The 23,029-nt window shown below is 54.9% G+C and overlaps 1 protein-coding gene across 2 annotated transcripts; it reads right to left on the minus strand.

The window, feature by feature from the left end:
- Positions 1-1,192: 1,192 nt before the first annotated feature.
- Positions 1,193-12,236, minus strand: AGTRAP (angiotensin II receptor associated protein). 2 transcript variants are annotated; one of them, XM_087820106.1, is made up of 5 exons: positions 12,195-12,236; positions 7,283-7,317; positions 6,734-6,839; positions 5,678-5,852; positions 1,193-3,887 (listed from the first exon to the last, which is right to left on the minus strand). In XM_087820106.1, exons 1-5 carry the CDS (start codon positions 12,219-12,221, stop codon positions 3,772-3,774), a joined length of 459 nt encoding a protein of 152 aa, XP_087676232.1. In that variant the 5' UTR covers positions 12,222-12,236; the 3' UTR covers positions 1,193-3,771. The 2 variants fall into 2 exon arrangements, with proteins under 2 accessions (XP_087676232.1, XP_087676231.1); XM_087820105.1 differs by having other exon boundaries at positions 5,657-5,852.
- Positions 12,237-23,029: the final 10,793 nt, after the last annotated feature.

Consider the following 23,029-nt stretch of genomic DNA (forward strand, 5'->3'; position numbering starts at 1 on the left):
CGGGCCTGACCCTGGGGCGCCCTCGGGCGGGGGTAACGAGCCGAGCACGCAGGCGGGGCCGCCGTTGCCGAGCGCCCGCCCGCCGCCCCGCGGCCGCCTCTGGGGTGCTCGGGGCGCCCCGACGCCGCCGGCACGCGCGTGGGCCGAGGGCGTGGCCGGGGGCGGCCGCGAGCATGCGCGGCGCTGCGCCCCGGGGCTCTGTCTCCGCCCCGCTCCGCCCCGTGTGTCGGGGCCGCGCGCAAGACAGGCCCGCGTGGGGCTGCAGCGCGCCCCGCCCCGCCTCTCGGCCCGCGCACTGCCCCCGCGCAGCGCGCCCCTGGGGTCCCCCCGCGCCCGCCCGCCCGCCCTCTCCTAGCCCGAGCGGGGCCGTCCTTTCTCCTTTCTGAGCCCCGCTGCGGGGAAGGGCACGGGGCCGGGAGTCGGAAGCCCCGACCGAGCCGGGCTCTGCCGCCTGGTGACCTCAGGTCCCTAACTGCCCGAACCTCGGGCTCCGCGTCTGTAAAGGGGGGGTGGCGACGCCCACTCTGCTGCCGCCCTCGGGCTGTGTAGCCAGTGCCGGCCGCCTTCCAAACCCTAAAGCAATTCTTAAAAGAGGGGGTGACTATTATCGCTTCCTTAAGCCTGTGCATCTCACGTCACCTCCTAAACCTGCCGGGTTGAACCTGCTGGTATTCTTGGTTCCATCTTTGTCCCCAGCAAGACTTTTTTTTTTTAAAGGTTCTCACTGATTTCAGAGAGAGAAATATCAAGGGTGGGAATCACGGACTGGCTGCCTCCTTCACGCCCCCGCCTGGGGATAGAGTGGAAACCCACGCATGTGCCCTGACCCCGGGAGGAACCGCCACCTCCAGGCTCATTGGTCGTTGCTCGACCACTGGGCAACACTGGCCAGGCTCCAGCAATTCTTTTGCCTTAGAGTTGGTCTGATACTAAATCAGCTACACCAGCTCTACTGCGGCTACTTGCCTGGTTTAACTTTTGCATCCTTTCACTTTCAGCCTTGCTGTGTCCCTATATTTTAGGTGTCTCTTATGAGCACAGTATGGCTGGATTTTTAAAAAACTATTTACAAGTGTATGATTATGACACATTTATACAAACCACTTTATTTTTGTGCTTGCTAATGGTCAAACTTCGTGTTTCTTTTTTTCCTCCTTTCTTGTTTTTGCTCATTCGTGCCCCCCCCCCCAACTGGCTTGGAACTCACACAATCTATTTCTATTTTTTCAGTGGTAATCCAAGACACTTTAATATGTACTATTTGACAAAGTCTAAAGTTAATCCAGTATTTACCTTCTTTCTGGACAAAAAAAAAGACTACAACACTGTGTCTGGTCAACTCCTCCTGAAACGTATTATTGTCATGAACACTAAACCATGTTTATGATTTCCTTCATGCTTGTCACATTTTCCTTATGGAAAAATGTCCTTCCACAAAAACATTCTTTAGCTGTTTCTGTCTTGAAGGTCTGTGGGTGATAAACTCTTGTCATTTCTCGGAGTGTCCTTATTTCACCCAAATCCCTGAGAGATAATCCCTAGCACACAACTTTGGGTGGTTATTTTTATCACTACTTTGAAGATAACATTCCTGTCTTCTGACGTCTGTTGTGGCTGCTATTAAGTCATTAGTTGCTGGTGTAACTCATTCCTTTTAGGATGGTATCTTTTCTACCTGGCTGCTTTGGGGATCTTAATGTTTGTGGCTGGTGTTCTGCAGTTTTCCTTCATCCATTCATTCTCCCCCTGCTATAAAGCACTTGAGGGGTGCGGGCACTGTTCCAGGGACTGAAAGTACAGCAGTGAGTGAACCAAGTCCCATGATGAGGACTGTAAGCAGGGGTTTCTTCTTCATTCTGTTTGGTGATTATTTGGCTTCCAGAATCTGAGCTTTGGTGTTCTATCTCGGAAAATTCTTTGCCATCTTTCTTTTCAGTGGTGCTCCTCTCCCATGGTCCCTGGCAGGAACTGACTATATTGATGTTGGACCTTCTGACATTAACCTTTCTTTTTTTAAAAGGTCTGTTTAAAGAAGTCTTTTAAAAAAGATCTTTTTTAAGTCTTTTTCTGGATGTGTTCCCAGCTGTGAAATAAGGACCACCTAGGGAAACACACCCCTCCCCCACCCAAGGCCACCACAATCATAAACTTGACATGTGTCCTTCTCGTTCTCACTTTTACATTTTACCGCATCTACACTCAAAAATAACATAGGTATTGCTGTAAGGTTTAAAAATTCACAGTAAGGTTGTCCTATCATAGACTGCCATTCTGCAGTGTTTTTTCACATTTGGGGGGACCAATGTCAAGAGAAAAAGGTCTGGTTGATTCACTTAACTGCCGCACAGGATTCAGTAGAGTGAAGGTACCACAGCTTGTTTGTCCCTTTCTGACGGTGAGGCCATTTCCTTTTTGTCGCAGCTGCGGCACTTGGCATCCCTTGGCCCCAGAGCGTGAGTCCCTTCCGAGGCCGTGTTCCCTTCCTCCAGGGCTCTGGCCTCCCAACAGAGGACTCTGAGTGTCTGCTCCCAGAATAGGCACAGAGTTCACCCCTAGAGCACCAGCACTGCCAGGTGCTTGGCCTCCTTGACGGATGCAGACACAGAATGGCAGGGGCTGTGCACTAGGCCTTGACCTCTTCATACTGGGGACAGGCCAGGACGGGCCAGACACCTGGGGCCCCATGGTCAATGTCCATCCCAGTCAGTGGGGTGGGGGCCCTGGCCAAGGGACCCTCTGAGCTTCTGGACAGGTATCAGTTCTGGTTAGCTCTAAGGCCAAGACCTGGAGTCAGCTAGGAAGAAGTCACCTGTCACCTCCTGACCCAGTATCATCACAGGCTCGAGGAGCAACCCCAACAACGTAGCTGTCATCTTGGGTAGCCTGGGCACTTCATGTTTCATTTGCATTGTCACCCTCTGGCAAACATTGGTCTTCGCCCAGAGACACTGAGGTCAGGGAGGCTAAGTGGCCCAAGGGCACACAGCCAGCCCATGGCAGAGCAAGGCTAAAATCATTACCTGAGTCATCTGATTCAGAGAAACAGACATCCATGTGCCACACCGAACACAGGCCCAGCTGGTCATGAGCCCCTGCCTCCTGCAACAGCAGAGCAGGCAGCTCAGCCCAGGAGCCCTGGGGTTTTGCAGAAGAAACCTTCCCAGGAAGGGACGGCCCACCCCAGCTGGGATATTAAACATGGCTCAACACACACCCAGCTACACAATTCCCCAAACTTTAATGCTATGCCTCTGAGAAGGGCAGCTGAGGAGTATGGTGGGTCTCAAGTGTAGCCGACACCTCCTGCCTCCAGCCCCGGGGTTCCCAGGACCAAGTGATCAGGTAGTGAGAAGTACCAGGACATTACCCTGTGCCCCTCTGCGGGAGGGCCTGACAACTGCGAGAGGCCCAGGGCAGGGGCATCACTGGCCCTTAGAGGCTGGACTCTGCCAGGTTCAGGAGTAGCCTGGCCTGAGGCCTGCACGGAGCAGCTAAGGCAGAGGTGAATAAAGTGACCACGGTTCCCAGCCTGGGACCAGGGGGTACCTGGAAGGGAGGGAGGGCCTCCGGAGCTTGGGACAGGTGTATGCACAGGTGCACTCAGGCAACACCTGAGATGGGGAACAGGGGGACACATCCCACATTAGGTCCAAGAAAGGGGGTCAGGTGCAGCCCAAGAACAGTGTCCAGGGCACAAGGAAGGCCCTGCAGACCCTCCCCTACAGTCTGTCATTCCGGCCCTTGAGCCGGGCCAGGGCAGTGGGGCTGGTTTCAGTACCCTTGGGGGGTATAACCCTTGCCCTCCTGGCTGGCATAAAGGCCTGCAGGGACCTCTGGTGAGTCAATCGTCTGGTAGGCACTGCGCTCCTGTGATGGTCCAAGAAAACCTAGTGGGTGGGGACATGAAGAGAAAGGAAAAATGAAGGGTGAAGGCTCAGGACATTCCGCTGAGTCCAAACCGAGGCCCACTCCACCCCCACCAGGCAGGCCAGAGCTGGCATCCTGGCACCCGGACAGTGGGCGGCCATAGCCCCAGGCAGCATGCCTTTCACAACAGGTATTGTTCATGGGATCCTCCCATAACCCTACGGAGCAGGTATTTCTATTGTCCCTACTTTATAGATGAGGAAACTGAGGGTCAAAGAAATGAACTGACTTGCCTGAGATTACACAGCTCAAAGCTGAGGACTAGGATTCAAAGGTAAGCAGTGTGGCCCCACAGCCAGGGCCCCTGGCCACCATGCCTCAGTGCTTCCTGAAGCAGTGCGCACAGGAACCTCGCCTGAGGGCATCTGGCCCTGGGCCCACGTTCCCCTTCGCTGCTGGCCCAGGCAGGACGGACACTGTTACTTCAGCTGCTGGCCCAGGCAGGACGGACACTGTGTTACTCTATCCCAGCGCTTTTCAGCCTTGTTCATCTTGTGGCACATAAACTAATTACTAAAATTCTGTGACACACCAAAAAATATATATTTTTTGCTGATCTGACCAAAAAAAGGTATAATTTTGATTCACTCACATGGAACAGCTGTGTTGGCTGTTGTCATTTTTAAATTTGACAATCTAAGGGAAAACAGGTCAGTGCTCCTGACTAAATAGTTAAGTACTGCATGTTTTAAACACCCTTGCGGCACCCCGGCTGAGCATTACTGCTCTGTCCAAAGGGCCCCGAGCCTGGCAGCTGCAGAGCCCAGAGAGCTGGGGCTGGGGTGCAGGGCAGGCGGCAGGGCTCTTAGTGCCCACTCTGAACTCCCATCCCTACTCCGCTCATTTGTCCTATGATCCTGAACAAATCCCAAGGGTCCTGGGCCTCAGTTTCCCCATCTGTCCAATGGGAAGAATGTTACTGGTTCCCCCTCACCCCAGGGCAGGCCAGGCAGTGCTGAGGTAGATCAAGGTGGGTGCCCCTAGGCCACTCCTGCCCTTGGCCCCACTGCTCCCCCAGGTGGGGGTCACAGGTCACCCTGGGCCTCTTCGCAGGAGTGAAAGGTAGGAAACTATACCTACCTCTCTCCCCACTTCTTTCTGAGAGAGAGAGAGGAGGGAGGGGAGATGAGAAGATGGGTGGGAGAGAGCAGGAAAATGTCTCAGCCACCACGAGAAGGGGTACAGCTCGCAGGGCGGCGAGGGCTGGGTTAAGGCGAGAGGGCCGGCCGCAGGGTCAGCACCTACAGCTCAGCGCTGTCTGTGGCTGAGGATCCCTGGCTCATGCCGACACCATCTCCCCCTTGGCCAGCCAGACCCCAGGAGGCAACGGGGGGCTGTCCTATGGATGGGTTGGTGGGAACTGAGAGAGGGTGGCCCTGCAGGTGCCTTCCAGCCTCAGGGTGCAGACTGCCCAGAGCTGCCTGTGGGACTGGATCACACCCCCAGCTGCAGGCAGTGCTTGAGCTCAGAGGGGGGCTGTTGCTGCCCCCAACTCTGCTTACAGCCTGATGTCGGGGAAAAGTCACACCAGGGTGGGCCAGCTGGGGGCCCACAGAGCTCCTGCAGCAGGGGCCAGGAGCAGGCACACCTTCTAGCCCTGCTTCCTGGTGCACGCTCACCAGGACCGGGGGAGGGCTGTGGGTGAGGCAAGGTGGAGGCGGAGATGTGGGGAGACGGCCGTGCGGTCAGCTGGCTGGGGAAAGGGTGGGCAGCTGGCTGGGGGGCTCACCGGCGTGCAGCACGAGCTCACCCCCGCGCTCCCGGTACATGTGGTAGACCAGGCAGCAGGAGGCCGGCTTGAGGAGCAGGCTGAGGATGGCCATGCCGGCACCGAAGCGCGCCGTGTCCGTGAGGCTGACCCGCGGGTAGAAGATGCTGATGTGGATGATGTCCAGGAGGATGGTGGCCGCCAAGCCACCCAGAAACTGCGAGACAGGCCAGCACAGGGCCCAGGTGTGACACGTCATCGGAGTTCATGAGCACACTGCCTCCCTGTCGCGCCCCTGTCACTCCCCACTGCATATACCAGACCAGAAGCTGCATTCGAGCCCTGCTGTGTCCCTAGGGTTTGCTGGAAAACAGATCCAGCAGGTAGGCAGGGCCCTGTGGGTGAGATGCCCGACGGGACTGCAGGGCTGGAGCAGGGGCTTGGGGGCCCTGAGGTGCAGACCCAGCCTGCCAGATCCACCAGAGCTCCCACTCACCTCCTGTCGGCCTTGAGGCCATGACAAGGCACAAGACTTGGTTCTAGAAGCTCCGAGATGGAAGGTACCTCCGAGTTCCCCCCCTCTGTCTCCATCACCAAGGAAATCCCTTCTCGGTCATCCTGAGAGGCCCCAGCCACCACCCTCCAGGGCTTAGTGGGTGTTGGGACACCCTCCCCTTCCCCGCCCCATAGGAGAGCTTGGCTGGACTGTATCCACTCTGACCTCACACAGTAGTGGAGTTCCCTCTTTGAGGGTATCCCAGCCAAATCCCTCCCTCCTAAAAGAGGGTCCTGGGGGTTGGGGGTTATTGAGTACATGCTCCACTGCGCTCGAGGAGTGGCCAATCTGGGGCACTGATGGGACCCCGCCCTAGGCCTTTCTGTGGAAAGACAGCGAGCAGACTCCAGGCTCTCTGGGCCAGGCGAGCAGAGGAGCAGGCCAGGCCAGCGAACACAGCCTGGGCAGGCTTATCTGCAAGGCTTCAGAAAACGGAAAACAGGCACGAGGAACAGACAGAAGATTGGGACAGGCGAGAAGAAGACAGAGCAGGGGCCACGGGTCACGCTGAAGCCAGGGCCCCTCGCTGCTCCCCAGCTCACCATGCTTATGGCGTCAATGGAATCCCGCTGAGCGACGGCCCACACGCCCAAGGCCAGGATGGTGAAGTTGGCCCAGGCATAGGGGCCCCCGAATGTGAGGCAGCCCCTGCGAGAAGATGCACCTGAGTCAGGTTAGCAGGTGACTGCCCCACAGGTACCCACCCCTCCCACAGGTCACCTCCCTCGAGCTCCAGGATCTCAGGGACCCCCTGAGAAGAAGCCACAGTCTGCCAGGCCACTTGTTGCCCAGCTGTGAGCCAGGAATGTCAGCAAATCCCACTGGCTCTGCTTCCCAAATGAATCCCTTCAGGTCTGAACCCCCATCCTCTCCAGCCAGCCTCCCCATTGGTCTCCTTCCTTCCACTCCTGCCCCCTCCAGGTTGTTCTCTATATAGCCACCAGTAATGTTAATCTGGTGATATCACTCCTCTCCTAAAAGTCCTCCAATAGCTTTCTGTCCCACTTGAAATAAAATAGACTCTTTCTCATGGCCTAAGGAGCCCTGTGGGAGCCTCAGGTGACACAGCTCCCCTTTACCTCGTCACTTACCAGGTGGTCAGCAGCCAGTGCACCAGGATGATCATCTGTGGCACAAAGCGGGGGGAAGGGGGGGGTGTCTGTGAATATGACCACTATGGGGCAGGGGGTGGGGAAGCTTTTGGAGCCAGAAAACACAGGAGGTCCCTGCCTAGCACCTAAGAGGCTACACACATTTGCTGAAAAGCAACATCAGCAAGGGTGAATGGACCGGCAGTGGGGGAGGAGGCCAGGCCAGGGGACACTGCCACATCACCCTCCCTATCCCCTTGGGGCAGCTGACACCCACACTGCTTCCTGCTCCCGAAGGCTGGAGGCTCCTTTGGGGAACCAGGAGTCTGCTCTAGAATGGAGGAGGCCTTGATGGGAAATGGCCAGCGGGGGAGCAGGGAGCTCTAAGAGGGTGATTTCTTGGGACACAGGAGCTGGGGTGCTGTGCAGGGCAGGAGCGGGGCGCAGCTGGGTGGCAGGGGCCTTGAGGGCCTCGGTAAGGAGCGTGGATTTCCTCCTGAGTGCGCTGAGGGAAGCCACAGGAGGCTCTTCTGCAAAGAAGCAGCTCAGTATGATTTTTGTTAAGGGGGAAAAACCCTCCGGCTTTTTTCTAGATTTCTATAATATTCTGCCCTTTTTATTGCCAATTATGCCCTTAAAGTAACAGCCCCCTTGACTGGAACTGGTCTCCACTACTGGTCATTGAAAGGGAACTGGGAAGCCAAGGCGACTGGAGAAGATTAGAGGACAGTGGGGGTGGGGCAGGAAGCTGGGGTGGGCTGGGCAGGGCTGATCTTTATCTTAAGAGCCAACCCCTGCCCACAGAGGAGAGGGATCTGCCAACGGCCACACAGTGGGGCCAGCCACGGTGGCCCTGGTATCTGGCTTTCAGACTGAGAGGAGCAGGCACAGGGGAGGCAGTGGATTTCTTTTCCCAGGGGCTTAAGAGAAGTGATCAGATAGTGCTAAATTTCTTGAATATTTATAAAACAAAAGTGATGTCAGGGGAGGCAGCTCACACCACCTTCCCCCTGAAAATCAACACCTGACCCTTCCCACTCTTGGCTTCTGTGGCAGAACCGGTCTTCATTTCCCAGTGCTCTGGCTCTCACATCTAGCCTGTGCACACAGTAGGTCTTCAACAAATGGCCCTGCAGAGCCCGGCTTTACTATGGTTGGAGGAAAGGCTGAGAGGCAGGGAGGGCAGCTGATTCTCGGGGAAGCGTGTGGGGAAGGCACTCTGTATTACCTGTGAGACAAAGATTTTTCCTAGAGGCGGAGAGGCCTGCAAGATGGAGGGACCTGGCTAAGGTTTAAAACTGCGCCATCTCTTTGGGGAAGGAAAGAGCATAACCTGGAAATGTTGCAGGTCCTCAAAAGACACACAGTCCCCTCCATGTGACATCACTTTTGTTTTATAAATATTCAAGAAATTTAGCACTATCTGATCACTTCTCTTAAGCCCCTGGGAAAAGAAATCCACTGAAGACTAAGCCCCCTCTTCCTCAGTTTCCCATCTTTGTAATGGGAGGGCACACGCAACCAGCCCTATGCTCAGGAAAGCTCCAACAAGAAACCTGGCCAAACCGGCCCTGCCCTTCCCCACAGCACCGGAACAGTGACTCATCTCAGCCCAGGACTGTCTGCTGGCTCCGGGGAGGTTTCCGGTCACCAAGGGGGCACCTGGGATTCTCAGGTAGGGCTCAGCTAACGCGGAGGGAGGGATTGGGATCCGAGAATGTGCCTGGAGAGCCAGACCTCTGCAGGCTGGGCAAGAGGAAAGAAAGACTCTTCATGTAGTGCTCGGCCTAGGAGGCTGCCCAGCTCTTTTCCAGAGACAGGCATCTGCACGGTTCTCGATGTATCCACTGAACAAGCCGAAGTGTCTGTGCCCGACAGGCACAGCATTAACAAGCACAGCCCCTGCTGCTGAGGAGGGTGTGCCTGCCATGTGTCTACACTGCCCCGAACACTTAACCCCTGTCACCCTTGCAAATATATGGGAGAGTATCAATCCCGTTTTACTTATGAAGAAACTGAGGCTGTGAGAAATTAAGTAACCTGGCCCAAAACATAACACTCATAAACAAGAGAGCCCAGATGCAAATCTCAGAATCGGTTTATAAGTTCGAGTTCTCATGCCAATAAAAACATAATGCTACACCACCTCCTGGACCACTGGACCCTCCTCTTATCACCCTGGAAGACAGAGTTTATTTCTGTCCTCTTTTTACAGTGAGGAAACTGATATTCAGAGAGGTTAAGAAGCCTGCCCAAGGTCACACAGTTAATAAGTAGCAAAGCCTGGTCTTGAATGCAGGTTGGCCCCAAGGCCTGCATGACACTGTCAGGATCTAGAAGAGCAGGGGGCGGGCAGATGGAAGTGAGGTTTAACCTGGAGAGGGGAAGGCTAAGGGGAAACCAAGGGGTCATGTGGACCTAGACTTAGACCCTCTGTCTGCCACTAGAGCCCATGGGGATTGGGGCAGGAGTGGAGAACTTTTCAGATAGGTGGTGGACAAAGCTCAGATCAACATACAGATCAATCTATGGAATACATTCCTACCAGTCCCATGCAAACATGACCTGTTAAGTGAGGTAGTGAGATCCCCGAGGGTGGTTGAAGCTAAGGGACACCAGTCAGGGCTGCCCTAAAGGGGAGACAGAACCAGGCAGCGGTTAACTGCATGAGCACTGGAGCCAAATATATGGATCTGAGCCTGGCTCAGGTAGGCAGCCCTTGATGACCAGCTGTCCTCCTTAGTTCTTAATCCTAATGCTACTCTACCCCCCACCCCTTCCCAAGGGCCTTTCGACAAGGCCTCACGGACCCAAGCCTAGTCCTTTCTAAGCTTGTCACAATGTCATTCCTCTAGCTCAGGACTTAGGGACTGCCCTTTGTGCAAAGGGCCTGGGGCAGTTGTTTCTTCTTATTTGGCACACTACCCACTCTGGCTGGGCACAAGCAGGCATTCAGCCAATGAGGGAGTGCAGGGACACAGGGGCACATTTCCCAGCTCCCTCTGGGCCCTGATCTCCAAATATCCCAGCTAAGTGCCGGTGAACCAGGAATCAACAGCTGCCCTCCACAAGGCAGCCAGATTTAACAACAAAAACACAAAACACCCAGTGAATTTTTAATTTCAGAGCATGACTATTTTGTTAGTATGTCCCAAATATTGCATGGAATATACTTATGCTAAAAAATTATGCATTGTTGATCTGGAATTCAAATTCAGCTGGATGGCCTGTGTGTTACCTGACAACCCTAGTCCCTCGGGGCCTCCCAACACTTACTTGTCTCTGACTAGTAGCAGCTAAGGACCCTTAGAGGCTGGATATTATTTCACAAGTCAAGGGAAGGACCAGCAGTTTCACCAAAAGCCAGCACAGCCCACACGTGGGGCGGTGCTGGGCTGTCAGGCCCATAAAGTTGCTCAAAAAAAGCCACAAGCAGACCAAGTCCTTCCTCCTGACAGACACAGACTGTCAAGGCAGAAGTCAGCCCCTAACTAACTGGTGGGCAGGAAAGGACGGCTTTGAAGTCTGACCCTGTGGGCTCAGATCCTGACTCTGCCACCTAATCCCTGTGGGACCTCGGCAAGTTATTTACTGGATCTCAGCCGAAGTGTGTTCATCCGTAAAGAGCCGATGGTATCAGCTTTCTCGGAAGGTTGCTGCGATTAAATAACCTGGCACATCACAGATGCCCCTTTCAATTCCTGCACCTCTGCCCATCACTTGCTTTTCTCTCAGCATTATTTTAGGCAAATCTCTAGTCAGAGAAAAGGCGGGTGGCGTTAACCCCACACTGTCTGAAAGAGACTGAGTATGGATACCCACGAACCTCAGCTGCCCGCATGTAAATTTCTTCCCAGCTAACACAGGACCCCAAGTCCACCCCCCTGCTCCAGCCACCTCCCCAGGCAGCTGCTGACCGGCAGCTTCAGGGAGGTTTGCCCAGGCCACGGTGACTAGGAAGCCCATCGCTGCACAGGCCTCCTGCGTTGTTTTCTAGTCATTTATCACTGGGGTTCCTTTAGTACCAGACACCCCCTGGCTGCTAAGCGCTTTGTCACTTGTGCGTATTCCTGACTCCAGTCTCCAAGGAGGCCGCACAGAGCCCCAAATGGCAGTTTTGGTCCAAGGTCCACAGCCTCCTGACCAAAGCTACAGGCTCGGCCCCTGTGTCGCAAAGGAGACCAAGCAGCACAGCGGGCGGGGGCGGGGAGAGAAAGAACAGCCGAGGAAATGAAGACACCCCAGGAACCCGGGCAGTGTTTTCTTAAGGGCGCAGAGTTGGGGTTTTCTGCTTTTAAGCAACTTCTCCTTGGAGTTCGTGTTTCTTAGAAATAAGGGCGCTGGGTTTCCCTATTTTGGAAAAACTACTTGCCTGGGAAATCTAATTCTCTTGGCCTGATTTTGCAAACAAACGGGGCTACCAGGCGCTGCTGGGAGGCCAGGTAAAAGGTGTGGCCTCCCCGCCCCCCCGTGGAGGTGGGGTGCCCCGCCCCACCCCGCCTTGGGGCTCCGGGCGAGGCCGGCCCCGCGCCCTCCCAGCTCCCCAGGGGAATTCGGGGCGCGCAGGCCAAAGCGGCCCCCGGGGCCGGGCGCTCCGGGAAGGGGCGGCCCTTCCCTCCCTCCCGCCCGCCCCCAGTTCCATCGGGCCGGCCCCGGGGGACCCCTTTCTGAACCCCGCTCCCCGCCGAGACACGTCTGCCCGCCTCCTCGCCTGCGCTCCGCACACTCTCCTCCCTCCCGTCCTTTCCCAAACTCCCGGCCCTCGCGCCGCTCAACTCCCGCTTTAAAAGAGCAAACGCCCCCCGCCCCCGGGAGACCCGCCCGGCGCCCCGCGCCCCGCGCCCCGCGCCCCGCCCCCGGGAGACCCGCCCGGCGCCCCGCGCCCCGCGCCCCGCGCCCCGCCCGGCGCCACCTTCAGGTTCACGGCCGGCAGCTCCATCCCGCCCCCGGGCTGACGGCACCTGCGCCCCGGCCGCGGAGGGTCCGGGCCTGCGAACTCCGACGGGAACCTCGCCCGTCCCGCCCAGCGCGCAGCCCGCGGCCCCGGGCGCCAACCCCGGCTCAACTCCCGGCCACGTGAGCCGGTCACGTGGGCGCGGCGCGGTTGCTAGGAGACGGCGTCGGGCCGCCGGCGCGTCCTCGGGGCTCCCGCCTCCCGCCGCCGCTCCCGGCTCGGGCCGTCCCCGCGCCTCCGGGGGACGCCGGGGTTTCTGTCCAAAGGGCGCCCTGTAGGGCCTGTGACTATGCCAGCAGGTGGGCGGAGAGCACCACCTGCAGCCGGGAGGGCGCGGGGGCACGTCCAGGTGCGAGCTGCAGGTGTGCCAACAGCTGGCGTCCCATTTCTTAGGGCGCCCTCGCTGCTCCCTGGAAGTGGAGACAGTTACAGGACCTACCTACCTCCTGGCATCCTTGTCAGGATAAATGAGCGAACTCACCTTGTTAAAGAAAGATTATTTTGACACTTGTTAACATGGCAAGGAAGCCTTTATTCGAGACGATTGTAATAGGGATATGGCAAGGGAGGGGAGACACCAAGCTTAATTAGGAACGCGGCAAGGACAAGTGGGGTTTTGCAGCCAAGCAGCGGAGTGAGGGGTCAGTGGGTGGAAAATACCAAGAGGAGACAGATGTCAAGCGTAGGCGGGATCATGCTAACTGACCTAGCAGGATTCCTGCAAATGCAGGCCAAGGGGCTTAGGCCTCAAAAGTTCCAGGGGTGAGAGCACAGACTTGATCAGATACAGATACTGAAGGTGATCAGATATCAAGGTCAGGATTCCTTCCCCCCCACCCTAAATATTTTTACTGATTTTTAGAGGGAGAGAAACATCAATTAGCTGCCCCCTGAACACCCCCTACTGGGGATCAAGCCTGCAGCAGGGCATGTGCCCTGAAGGGAATCAAACCAGCAACTTCTTGGTGCACAGGAGGATGCCTAACCAACGAAGCCACACCAGCCAGGGCAAGGTCAGGATTCTTGCTTAAACTGGGCTTTGCAGGCTCAGCAAGAACAGGGTGGACACAGAGGCCAGGTTGAGGCCTCATCGAGGAGAGGGCTCAGAGGAGCCTAACTAAAGTTTGGTCAAGGACAGAGTTGTTGTCAGGGTCACGTGTCTGGCACTTAGCAAATGAACAGTGCATATAAGGTATTGTTACTGTCAGTACACAACAGGCCAATGGTTGGCACCCTCTTGAGTCAAGATACTAAAAAATCTTTAGAGAAATCTGGCTGGAAGGCCAGCGGAAAACCTATAGGACACATCTGTCTCCAGAAGGAAGAAGAGCGGAGAAGACAGGCTCTGGCAACATCCTGTTTGCCCCTTGACTGCGAGTGGAAGGAACTGAGGAAAGAAAAGGCTGTCTCACCTGGCCTCTCAAAGACTGCTGACCTCCCCAGAACAGGAACATCAATTCCCACTACCTCCTTCGCCCATGACCAGAGAAGGCTTTCATTTAGAGTCACCTGGGGGGAAGGTTCCCCAGGGTCCATCTGAGAAGTTCTTCTTGTTTCCAGGAGGGGAGAATCCACGTGGGAACCTGGGAAGCTGCCTACACGGGGCCTGAGATCATATCGAGACACGTACTGTCTCCAGACACGAAGAGGGGATTTTTCTGGATGGGCGTGGGGACGTTTGCGGGGCCCACCGGCCTAATCTAATGCCGCGTGTGGAGATACAGCGCTCCTGCCCCCGGGCACCGCGGCGCAGCGCCTGCCACCTAACTCAAAGCTGGCGCGCTGTAGAGACCAGCCAAATGGCCACGTCTAGCTTGGTTTTTTGGGATTTAGAGCACAGGGAACAGCTCCAGACTGGAGCCACAAGGGTGTGAGTCCCCGGGCCTTGTCCACTTACTATTTGAACTTGGGCCAGTTGCTTTACCTCTCTGTACTTCAGTTTTCTCATCTGTAAAATGAAGATAAAACAGTATCTTCCCCACAGGGTTGTTAGGATTTGTTAATACATGAAAAACATGTACAACAGCGCCTGGCAGGCTAACTCAGGATTAGCTATATTTTTATCATTAATGATTAGTTAATTATCGTTGTTGGCTGAGTACCTAGAAAAGAGTAATTCCTCAATAAATGGTGGGCATTATAGCATTGTTATTAGATGATTATTTATCAGTTTCCTTCTAAGAAATACTCCCCATGCACCCCAGATCCTAGAGGCGTTTAACCCAAGCCTGTAGGTCTGTAACAAGACTGATCGCCTTGTAAGGAGAAAATGCAAAACAATTCCTAGGATTAAAGCTGACATTTATTAAGTACTTATTTTGTGTCAGACAGTGTGAAAAGCCCTCAGAGTAAACACCCACAACAACCCCCTGCTGTAGGGACTGTTCTTATCCAGAGTTACAGTAGGTGACTGAGGTTAAGGGACGGTAAGGGGCTTGCCCCAGGGCACATCGCTAGTTGTAGGAAACTGGCTGGGCTCCAAGGAGGTCTGGCTCCAGGACCCTGACATTCAGCCGCTCTGCTCAGCCGCCCACATGCAAGGAAAATACTGCCCAGGCTGAGATGCAAAGGATGGAGGCAAGGAGGGGAAGACAGGCTGGAGCCGGATGGAGCACAAGGCTGGGTCTGTGGACTGTCCCTGCAGCTCACCCAGTGACACTGCATTCATCCCCGTCAGCTGGGGCCTGAGCCTGGGGGAAGGGAGAGATCCAGCTGGCTGGGGTGGGAAGGGAGCCCAGAGGAACAAAGGAAAGCGAAACTATTCTCAGAGTTCTGCTATGGAAGGACGAGTGGACCCCCCACAAAGCACGTTCCACAAGGCTTTGTGGGGGGTCATACTTTCTGAGTACACTTGGAACTGAAAAGTGAAGTTAGGTTTTTCATGTCCCTCATCAATCCCGTCTGTCTCAGCCAAGTTTTATGTTTTTACCTTCAACCAAGAAACCAACATGCAGAATAGACTCGTTCATTCATTCATTCGCTCGTTCAGGGACTGGTTATGGAACAACTACCTGGGTAAATATTTGGGAGAGGAGCGGCTGGATCACATGGTGGGTGTCTACATAGCTTTTTAAGAAATTACCAAACTGTTGTGTAAGTTGGTTGTACCATCCTATTTTCTTTTCTTTGTAGCACTTATCAATATCCGAAGGTATTGCCCTGTCAATTTAGTTGTTTACTTGTTTGTCTGCCCCCCCCCCAAACTAGACTGCAAGTCCTAGGAGGGTCTTGCAACCTCAACACTTGCCTGGCACATAGTAGGCGTTCAGGGAATGAACCAACGTACACCAACTGAACACATTTGTGTGCACCGCTTCCACCTGTCACCCAGAAGACCTGCCACCCAACTCCCTTCTTGTCCTCAGGATGCCACTAACAGTCCAGGCTCTGTTCCGGAAGTCCCTTGGTCAGTGTGGCCAGTTATGGAAATAGCTGTTTCCTTCCTATGGGTGCTTGTGTCCTTTGGTGAAGGTATTTTTTTGGATCCCTGCCTTGCCCCCTCCTAGCAGAGTGATCTTGGGTAAGTTATTTCCCTTCGGGGTGATTGTGGGGATCACATGAGATAATTTACACAGCCCACCTGGCATAGGTCCTGGCGCTTTGTAAGTGCTCAGCAGGCAAACAGCTGCCCTGCTGCTGTGGAAAAAAGGCAGCATCGTTCAGTGCCTCTCAGCATGTCCCGGCCCGCGATACATGCAAGGACCAAAGGAGCAGGAAAGGGCCCCTTTCATGGAGAGATGACTCCACCCATGCCCCTTTCCTAGGAGCAAAGTCTGAGAGCCGGGCCTCAGCATTTGAGCGTGCTGTGCCTTCCCAGCCCTGACCCCCCAGTGCTGCCACTTTGCATCTATGTGACCTTGGGTAGCCGCGTAATCTCTGAAGTTTTTTCTGCATCTGAAAAATGTTGCTGTGTGAGGCACGTGGGCGTCATCAACTACGAAAAGCTTTGAGATGATTTCCAACTGTCCTTTGGTCCTCAGAGTTCTGAACACCCCACAATTTGGATGTGGCCTGGCCACTTCCTTCCCCAAGTAGGGAAATCAAACTGGAACAAAGACAATAACTAAGCACTGTCTGCAGGGCACGTGTGCCTATGAGAACGCAGGCCCCTCCACCTCAGAGAAGGGTCTGACGGCAGAGCACGGCTCTTGGTGGCACAGGGAATGTTGCTGGGGTTTGATCTGGAGACCTGTCCTCCAGGGTTTCTGCTCAGCTTGTCACAGATGCTGTGTTCCTTGGCCTGAGTCCTGGCGGGTGGGGAAGGAAGGCCTGGCGTTTGTTACTCAATGCTGTTCTTTGTATCTGTGATCTTCTCGATCTTTCTGAGGCCAGCTTCTGGGAACAGAGGCAGCAGGAAATGAAGACAGGGAATGAAGCCTGGGAGCCCAGGAGAGCCCCCCTCTCCAGAGAAGATGCTTGGTTTTATTTTTTTACTAGCCAAAATGAAGGGGGGCTGATTCCGAACTCTGTCCTGACGGCAGATTTCAAACTTACAGCAGCATCCACAGCCGACTTTTATAGACCCGGCCAGGCTCCTGGAATAATCCTCCTCGAGCTTTAAAATGCAGCCAGTAATCCTTACTGTTCCTATTGCTTCGCCATCTCATCAGCGTCCCGTGCAAATGACTACTGGGTGAGCTCGTCCTGGCAAGTCCTCACCAGAGACTTAGTGACACTACCCCGTGTGCTCAAGGAGGGCATCAGACAGCCCATCCGAAGGCTCCACGGGCCCGCGGGTGACTGTGGAAGGAGCAGAAAAGGAGACCACCTGTGACGCTTTGTATTCCAGGGAGCAGTGGCCATTTAGACACCAGCCTGAAAGAGGGGCTGCCGGGGTTCAGAGGCTGCCGCCCAAGGCGAAGCCGGCCCACGCCCCAGAGCTCGCGCTCTCTGTCCCGCGGCGTTTCTTCGCTCCCCTTACCCGACCCCAGCGACCCTCTTTATGTCATCGTGTGTGGGGACGCGTGCAGGCCCTCACTGTGTGCTGGCTGCCTCCCGCCAGCTGCTGCCGGTCCTGGTTCTGGCCCCGTCCCACTTCTGTCTGAGTTCCAGCTGCCTCCTTCCATCTGTCCGGCCTCCCATCTCCGTGTGGACCGGGGTGGAATCCCAAGGGAGGCACCCCAGGGCTCTGGTTGTGCCTTGGCGGTCGCTCAGACACACGAACAAGGCCAGTGATGGCCCCTGAGCCCTGCAGCCCCAAGATGCCTGCCCCCCGGGGGCTTTCTCCTGGTGTTTGCTTTCACCCTGTGGCTGGGCTGCCTCACCGCAGAGGCTTCCTGCCTGGCTCTGTGCAGGCTGCCCGGGGGCAGTGGGGGGCCTGTGACCAGAAGGTGGCAGGTAGGCCGGGTGCTTCTGCAGCCCCTGGGAGGAAACCCGAGGGGCCTTCCGGGAGGCAGCGTGAAGGTGAGTGCATGACCTTTGGTTCTGGAAGCCCAATGCTGGGGCCTGTCCCATGGAGCTCCTGTCCCCTGCAGGCCCTGCCAGCAGCCTTGATGATCCTGGATGAGCTGGGGAGGGGGTGGGGGGCGGGGGTGAGGACAGGTGACTGACTAGCAACATGGGGCCGGCGTAAACATAATCAGGTTTTGGAGTTGGAGAGACTTGGGGGGAGCCCCTGGCACTGGCACTACTGCACTACTTTGACAAGCGGCCTTTATTTCTCAATGTCTTAGTTTCTCGCCTCTGCAAACTGGGCTCCAACAATTCCCAGCTAAACAAGAGGACGGGTGCCTCGCGCAGCAGGCACAGCTCAATAAACGGGCCAGGTTGTATTTGGATGGACGCGTTTCCTCTCTAAACATGTGCAGTCCCCCCTTACCCACCCCTCCCCCCCTTAGATGTTCCGAGACCCCCAGTGGATGCCTGAAACCGCGCATAGTACCAAACTCCATATATCCACCCAGTACGACATATACTATGCTTTTTCCTGTACAAACATACATACCTGTGATAAAGCTTAATTTATAAATTAGGCACAGTAAGAGATTAATGGCAATAATGAATAAAAATGGAACAATTATAACAAGAATACCATAATCAAAGTTATATGCATGTGTTCTCTCTCTCAAAATATCTTGCGCTGGACTCACCCTTCTTGTGACGATGTGAGACGACACGAAGCCCGTGTGATGAGATGAAGGGAGGTGAACGACACACTGTCGAGTACAATAAAGGTTCCTTGAACGCAAGCATGGCGATAGTCGGTCTGATAACCAAGACGGCTACGAATGGGAGTATGGTCTACAGCGTGGACACACTAGACAGAGGGATGGTTGATGTCCCGGGTGGGACAGGGCGGGGTGGCATGAGATTGTATCGCGCTACGCAGAATGGCACGCGATTTTTATTCCTGCAACTTTCCATTTAATCGTTTCAGGCTGAGATTAACCGCGGGAAACTGAAACCGTGGAAAGCAAAAGCATGGATAAGGGTCATACGAGGTCAGTGGAGCTGAGCAGTGCTGGCTGCAGCCGCCACTGCGACGAGACGTGTCCCTCCTGGCGCTAAGCCAGACCACCCCCTTGTCAGTGCACGTCCTTTCCCAAGATGGCATCTGAGCCTGCCCAGGCCCCCTGCAGATGGCGTTACTGTGTTCCCCATCCTGCCAAATTTGGCACCTGTATTTCTCTGCACTCGGCCACCGAGGCCTGGAATGAGGTTGCCAGAGGCCAGCCTGCTGTGACCAGCTTCCTAATCTCTTTGGGACCTTAGCTGCCCCAACCTGAAAATGAGAAGGGGAATAAAAATAGAAAACGCCCACCCAAGAGGGCTGGTGAAAGGGCCATGATGAGGCCCAGATGAGGGCAGGGGCCCTGTCTGCCTTATCTATTGCCTAGCTCAGAGCAAATGCTCAAGCAAAGTTGGGAGTGAATGAATGAGCCGTGGGGGGGGGGGGAACCCTAAGCTTAGAGTCCCCTCCAAACACCCTGACCACGCTCACTGCCTGCACAGACAGACCACCTCCTGGAGGAACAGAGAGAGACAAGTCAGTTTATTAACCACCATCCCTTTATTTACAGCTCGAGAGATCACATGCAACACAGGACTACAGGGCGTAGCACCTCCCCCACCTCCCCCACTTCAAAGAGGAACCACAGACCCCCGGGGAAGCTCCTAAGAGTCAGAACACCCAACAACTGAGGCCCCAGGCCAGGCGCCCCACTTGATTTTCTCTGAAAATAAAGACCAGTCCCAGCCCTGGAGGCAGGGCCTCGAGCCTGTGAGTTCGTCATCGCTGGTTATAAACTGGGCCGACTGGACTGCCAACTCACCCCTGACTATAAATGTCCCTGAATCATCCAAGGTCCCTGACCCAACAGTTCCGTGTCCTAGGCCTGTCTCTCATTTATGGTGCATAAGAATGGCCTGGAGAACTTGCTAGAAATACACAGGGTCAGGCCCCGGCCCCAGAGGTTCTGATTCAGCAGGTGGACCAGGGTCCTGCATTTCTCCCCAGCTCCAGGCGACACCACGCTGCTGGTCCTGGAGCACAGCGGGAGTAAGGAGGGACTAGGAAGCCTCTTTCACCCAGAAGAGGCCACGGATCCTAAATCTCTGACATAGGATGCAGAAAACACACTCCCTGCAATGGAAGCACCAGGTTTTGCAAACAGCGGGTTCCTGCGGCCCCTCCCCAGCACACACACACTCACACACCCTCCTCACAACCTGCCATGAGAGTGAAGGTCATCACAGAGGTGATGGTGCCCCTTCCACCTGCGGAGCCCCTTTGGAGGAGCTGAAATGGTTTGCTTCTGAGCCCCCCACCTCTCCCAGCACCATCTGCCCTGCTGTTCTGTGCTGTAAACCCGGTCCTTGCAGGGGCGCGTCTTTAGCGTCTCTCCAGCTGCAAAGGGAATCCCATTCCGGGGGGCTGCGTGCCCACCACGCAGCACTCGGCTTTATTGGGTGTGTTGAACACGGCTCGAAGGAAAGATCCACCTGCAGCATCTTCTGGGTGGAGGGGGTCGTGGCTTTGAGATGGGACTCATGTCTCAGTTAATCCCCAAAGAGCGAGTGAAGCTGTCACTTTCCCATGAGGCTTGGCCTTCGTGTCCTCTGACCTTCAGGGCGTTCCCAGCAGCCTCGGGAGCCACTCTCAGCATCACCAGACAAATCACGGAAAGGCAGCCCGTGGGAATGGGGACTATCTCTGGGGAACGGCTGCAAGGCTCCGCTGGAGGAATGCAGGAGGGCACAGGTGACTGTCTCAGCAGCTATTGGTTTCTACTTGGCCCCTGCTCTCCCCTGGGGATGCATTTTTAAAAACTCATGAACCTGTTATCTCAAAGCCACGTGCACCTCCAGCTCTGCCCAGAGTCAGTCCCTGCGACCTTAGGCTGAGTCCAGAGCAGCTTCCAAACCTCTCTGGCCACAGAACCCACGCCACCTTCTCTAATGGAGTATCTCATGGCCCCAGTGTTCCAGGGGACACACTTTGGGGAAGGAGACTGAATGGAGACTTAGAAATGGTCTTTGAATATGTGATGGATCATTAGCAAAGAACAGAAACCTACTAAAATTATCCTAGAAAATAAGTTAGCTAACACTGGGGGCTGGTTATGTGCCCAGCACTGTTAGAAGCACATTAGAAGGATTTTGCAATTACTCCTCACAATCCTCCTATGAAGGAAGAGCTATTATCCCCATTATACAGATGAAGAAATCAAGGCACAGAGACCTTAAGGAACTTTTCTAAGGTCACGACGGTGGTGAGAGCTGGAGCGGGCCTTTGGTCATTCCCACAGGCAGTGGGACAAGAGCAGCTCTTGGGCCCAGCTCCACGTCAGTCACCTGCAGAGCTTTGAAAACACAGGGAACCCAGACACAACCCTGACCAATTAAACTGGAGTTTCTGCAGGTGGGCCTGGGAAATCAGTGCCTTTAAAAGTTCCCCGGATTATTCTAATGTGCAGCCCAGGCTGAGAGGAGCAGACTAGAGCAGGGATCCCCAAACTGTGGCCTGTGGGCCAGATCCAACTCACTGCCTATTTTTAAATATGGTTTTTTTATTGATTTCAGAGAGAGGAAGGGAGAGTGAGAGACAGAAACTTCAATGATGAGGATCATTGATCGGCTGCCTCCTGCACGCCCCCCCACTGGGGATCAAGCCCACAACCCAGGCATGTGCCCTGACTGGGAGTCAAACCCTGACCTCCAGGTTCATGGGTTGACACTCAACCACTGAGCCACACTGGCCGGGCCCCACTGCCTATTTTTGTGTAGTTCACAAGTTAAGTTTTTACATTTTTAAATGTACTTTAGAAAATCAAGAGAAGGCCCTGGCGATGTGGCTTAGTTGGATGGGTGTCGTCCCATGTACCTGATTCCCCACTCGGGCACATGCCTGGGTTGTAAGCTCGATCCCAGGTTGGGGGTGTGCAGGAAGCAGCTGATCAATGTTGTGCTCTCACTCTCACATTAATGTTTCTCTCTCCTGCTCCCTTCCTCTCTCCCTAAAAATCAACTTAAAAATCTTTTTAAAAAATCAAGAATAGTAGTTTGTGACATGTGAAAATTATATGAAATTCAAATCTCAGTGTCCATAAATATTTTTATTGGAACACTCTGGCCCTTTGGTAAAGTTTGCTGAGCCCTGGATTAGAAGAAACTGACTACTGTACCAGCAGGAGAAATTTAAGATAGACCTAAGAAAGAACTTCCTGGCAGAGAAGTTTGTTAAACACTGAGGGGGCTTTGGAACCCCCTAGAGATAAAAGGATTCCACCCCACCCCCACCCAACTTTGCAAATGCCAAATGCAGATAGCCAGGGTGAGGCCCCAAGTTTTCCCTCCCCTGGGGGGAAGTGAGAGTTCTGTGGGGCCTTCCAGCTTTGTCCCGACCTTCTGTTTTCCATTGCTGATGTCCAGGCCCATCTCACCGCTCACTGCCCCCCAGACTTCATGCTGGACTGCCTGCCTGCAGCCCCACCCTTAGGGCTCTATCACAGTCTCCAACCAGCTACCCCATGTGAGGCACACACAGCACAGGTATTGTTTGCTCTCTAACAGACAAAACTGCTGGCAGATTCAGGATTCGATTTCCAAAGAGCTGGCTTTGATCTCTCTCAGTTCTCCCGCCCCACCCCGCCAGAGCCCCATGCCCATCAAACTTGACTAGGAGAAACGAGCAAGCATATTTGGTTTCTGCTAGATGAGTCTGCTTTCCTCGGTGCCAGACCCCTGATCCCAGCTGATTTTCTCAGGGGAGCAAACAGCCCTGGCATCCTGTGGGTGTGGCCCCTCCCTCCAGCAGGTGCCCAGGGCCTGCAAGGAATTCGGATGGGTAGAGTTTTTGTCATTTGCAACCTGGTTTGCCCTGGACCAGAGAGCTGGCCAGGAATGAGGTGCCAGGTGGGGGGGATTCAGGTGGCCCCTAGAACTAGCTCTGTGTAGAGAGACGTTCTGGGTGGGCATCATGGGTCTGGCCTGTGGGAAACAGTTAGCTTCAGGCACCTCAACCTCAGAGGTTCCCCAACTCCTCAGGGGGCTCTGCGGCAGAAGCGTGGGGTGAGGGTCCTGACATGGTCTCTGGGAGGCCTGGGAACCACTAAGTCGTAGCAAAGTGGGTGCACATGGCCAATGTGTGTGTTTCCTGTTTATGGTTTGTTTTCCTAATCCTCACTGAGGATATTTTTTTCCATTGCTTTTCAGAGAGAGCAGAAAGGAGAGAGAGAGAAAGAGAGAGAAACATCGATGTGAGAGAGACACATCAATGGGTTGCCTCCCGCACGCACCCTGCCTGGGGCGAGCCTGCAACCGAGGTATGTGCCCCTGGTCGGAATCAAACCCAG

The sequence above is a fragment of the Miniopterus natalensis genome, chromosome 9, assembly GCF_054644295.1.
Source record: "Miniopterus natalensis isolate mMinNat1 chromosome 9, mMinNat1.hap1, whole genome shotgun sequence".
Lineage (NCBI taxonomy): Eukaryota > Metazoa > Chordata > Mammalia > Chiroptera > Miniopteridae > Miniopterus > Miniopterus natalensis.

Bases quoted from the DNA above. Each gene is read 5' to 3' on its own strand.
- AGTRAP (XM_087820105.1), bottom strand. From the start codon at position 12,221: ATGGAGCTGCCGGCCGTGAACCTGAAG. The intron at 7,318-12,194 runs GTGGCGCCGGGC...TTTGTGCCACAG, and splicing joins TGCCGGCCGTGAACCTGAAG to ATGATCATCCTGGTGCACTG. The intron at 5,853-6,733 runs GTGAGCTGGGGA...CCTGTCTCGCAG, and splicing joins CCATTGACGCCATAAGCATG to TTTCTGGGTGGCTTGGCGGC.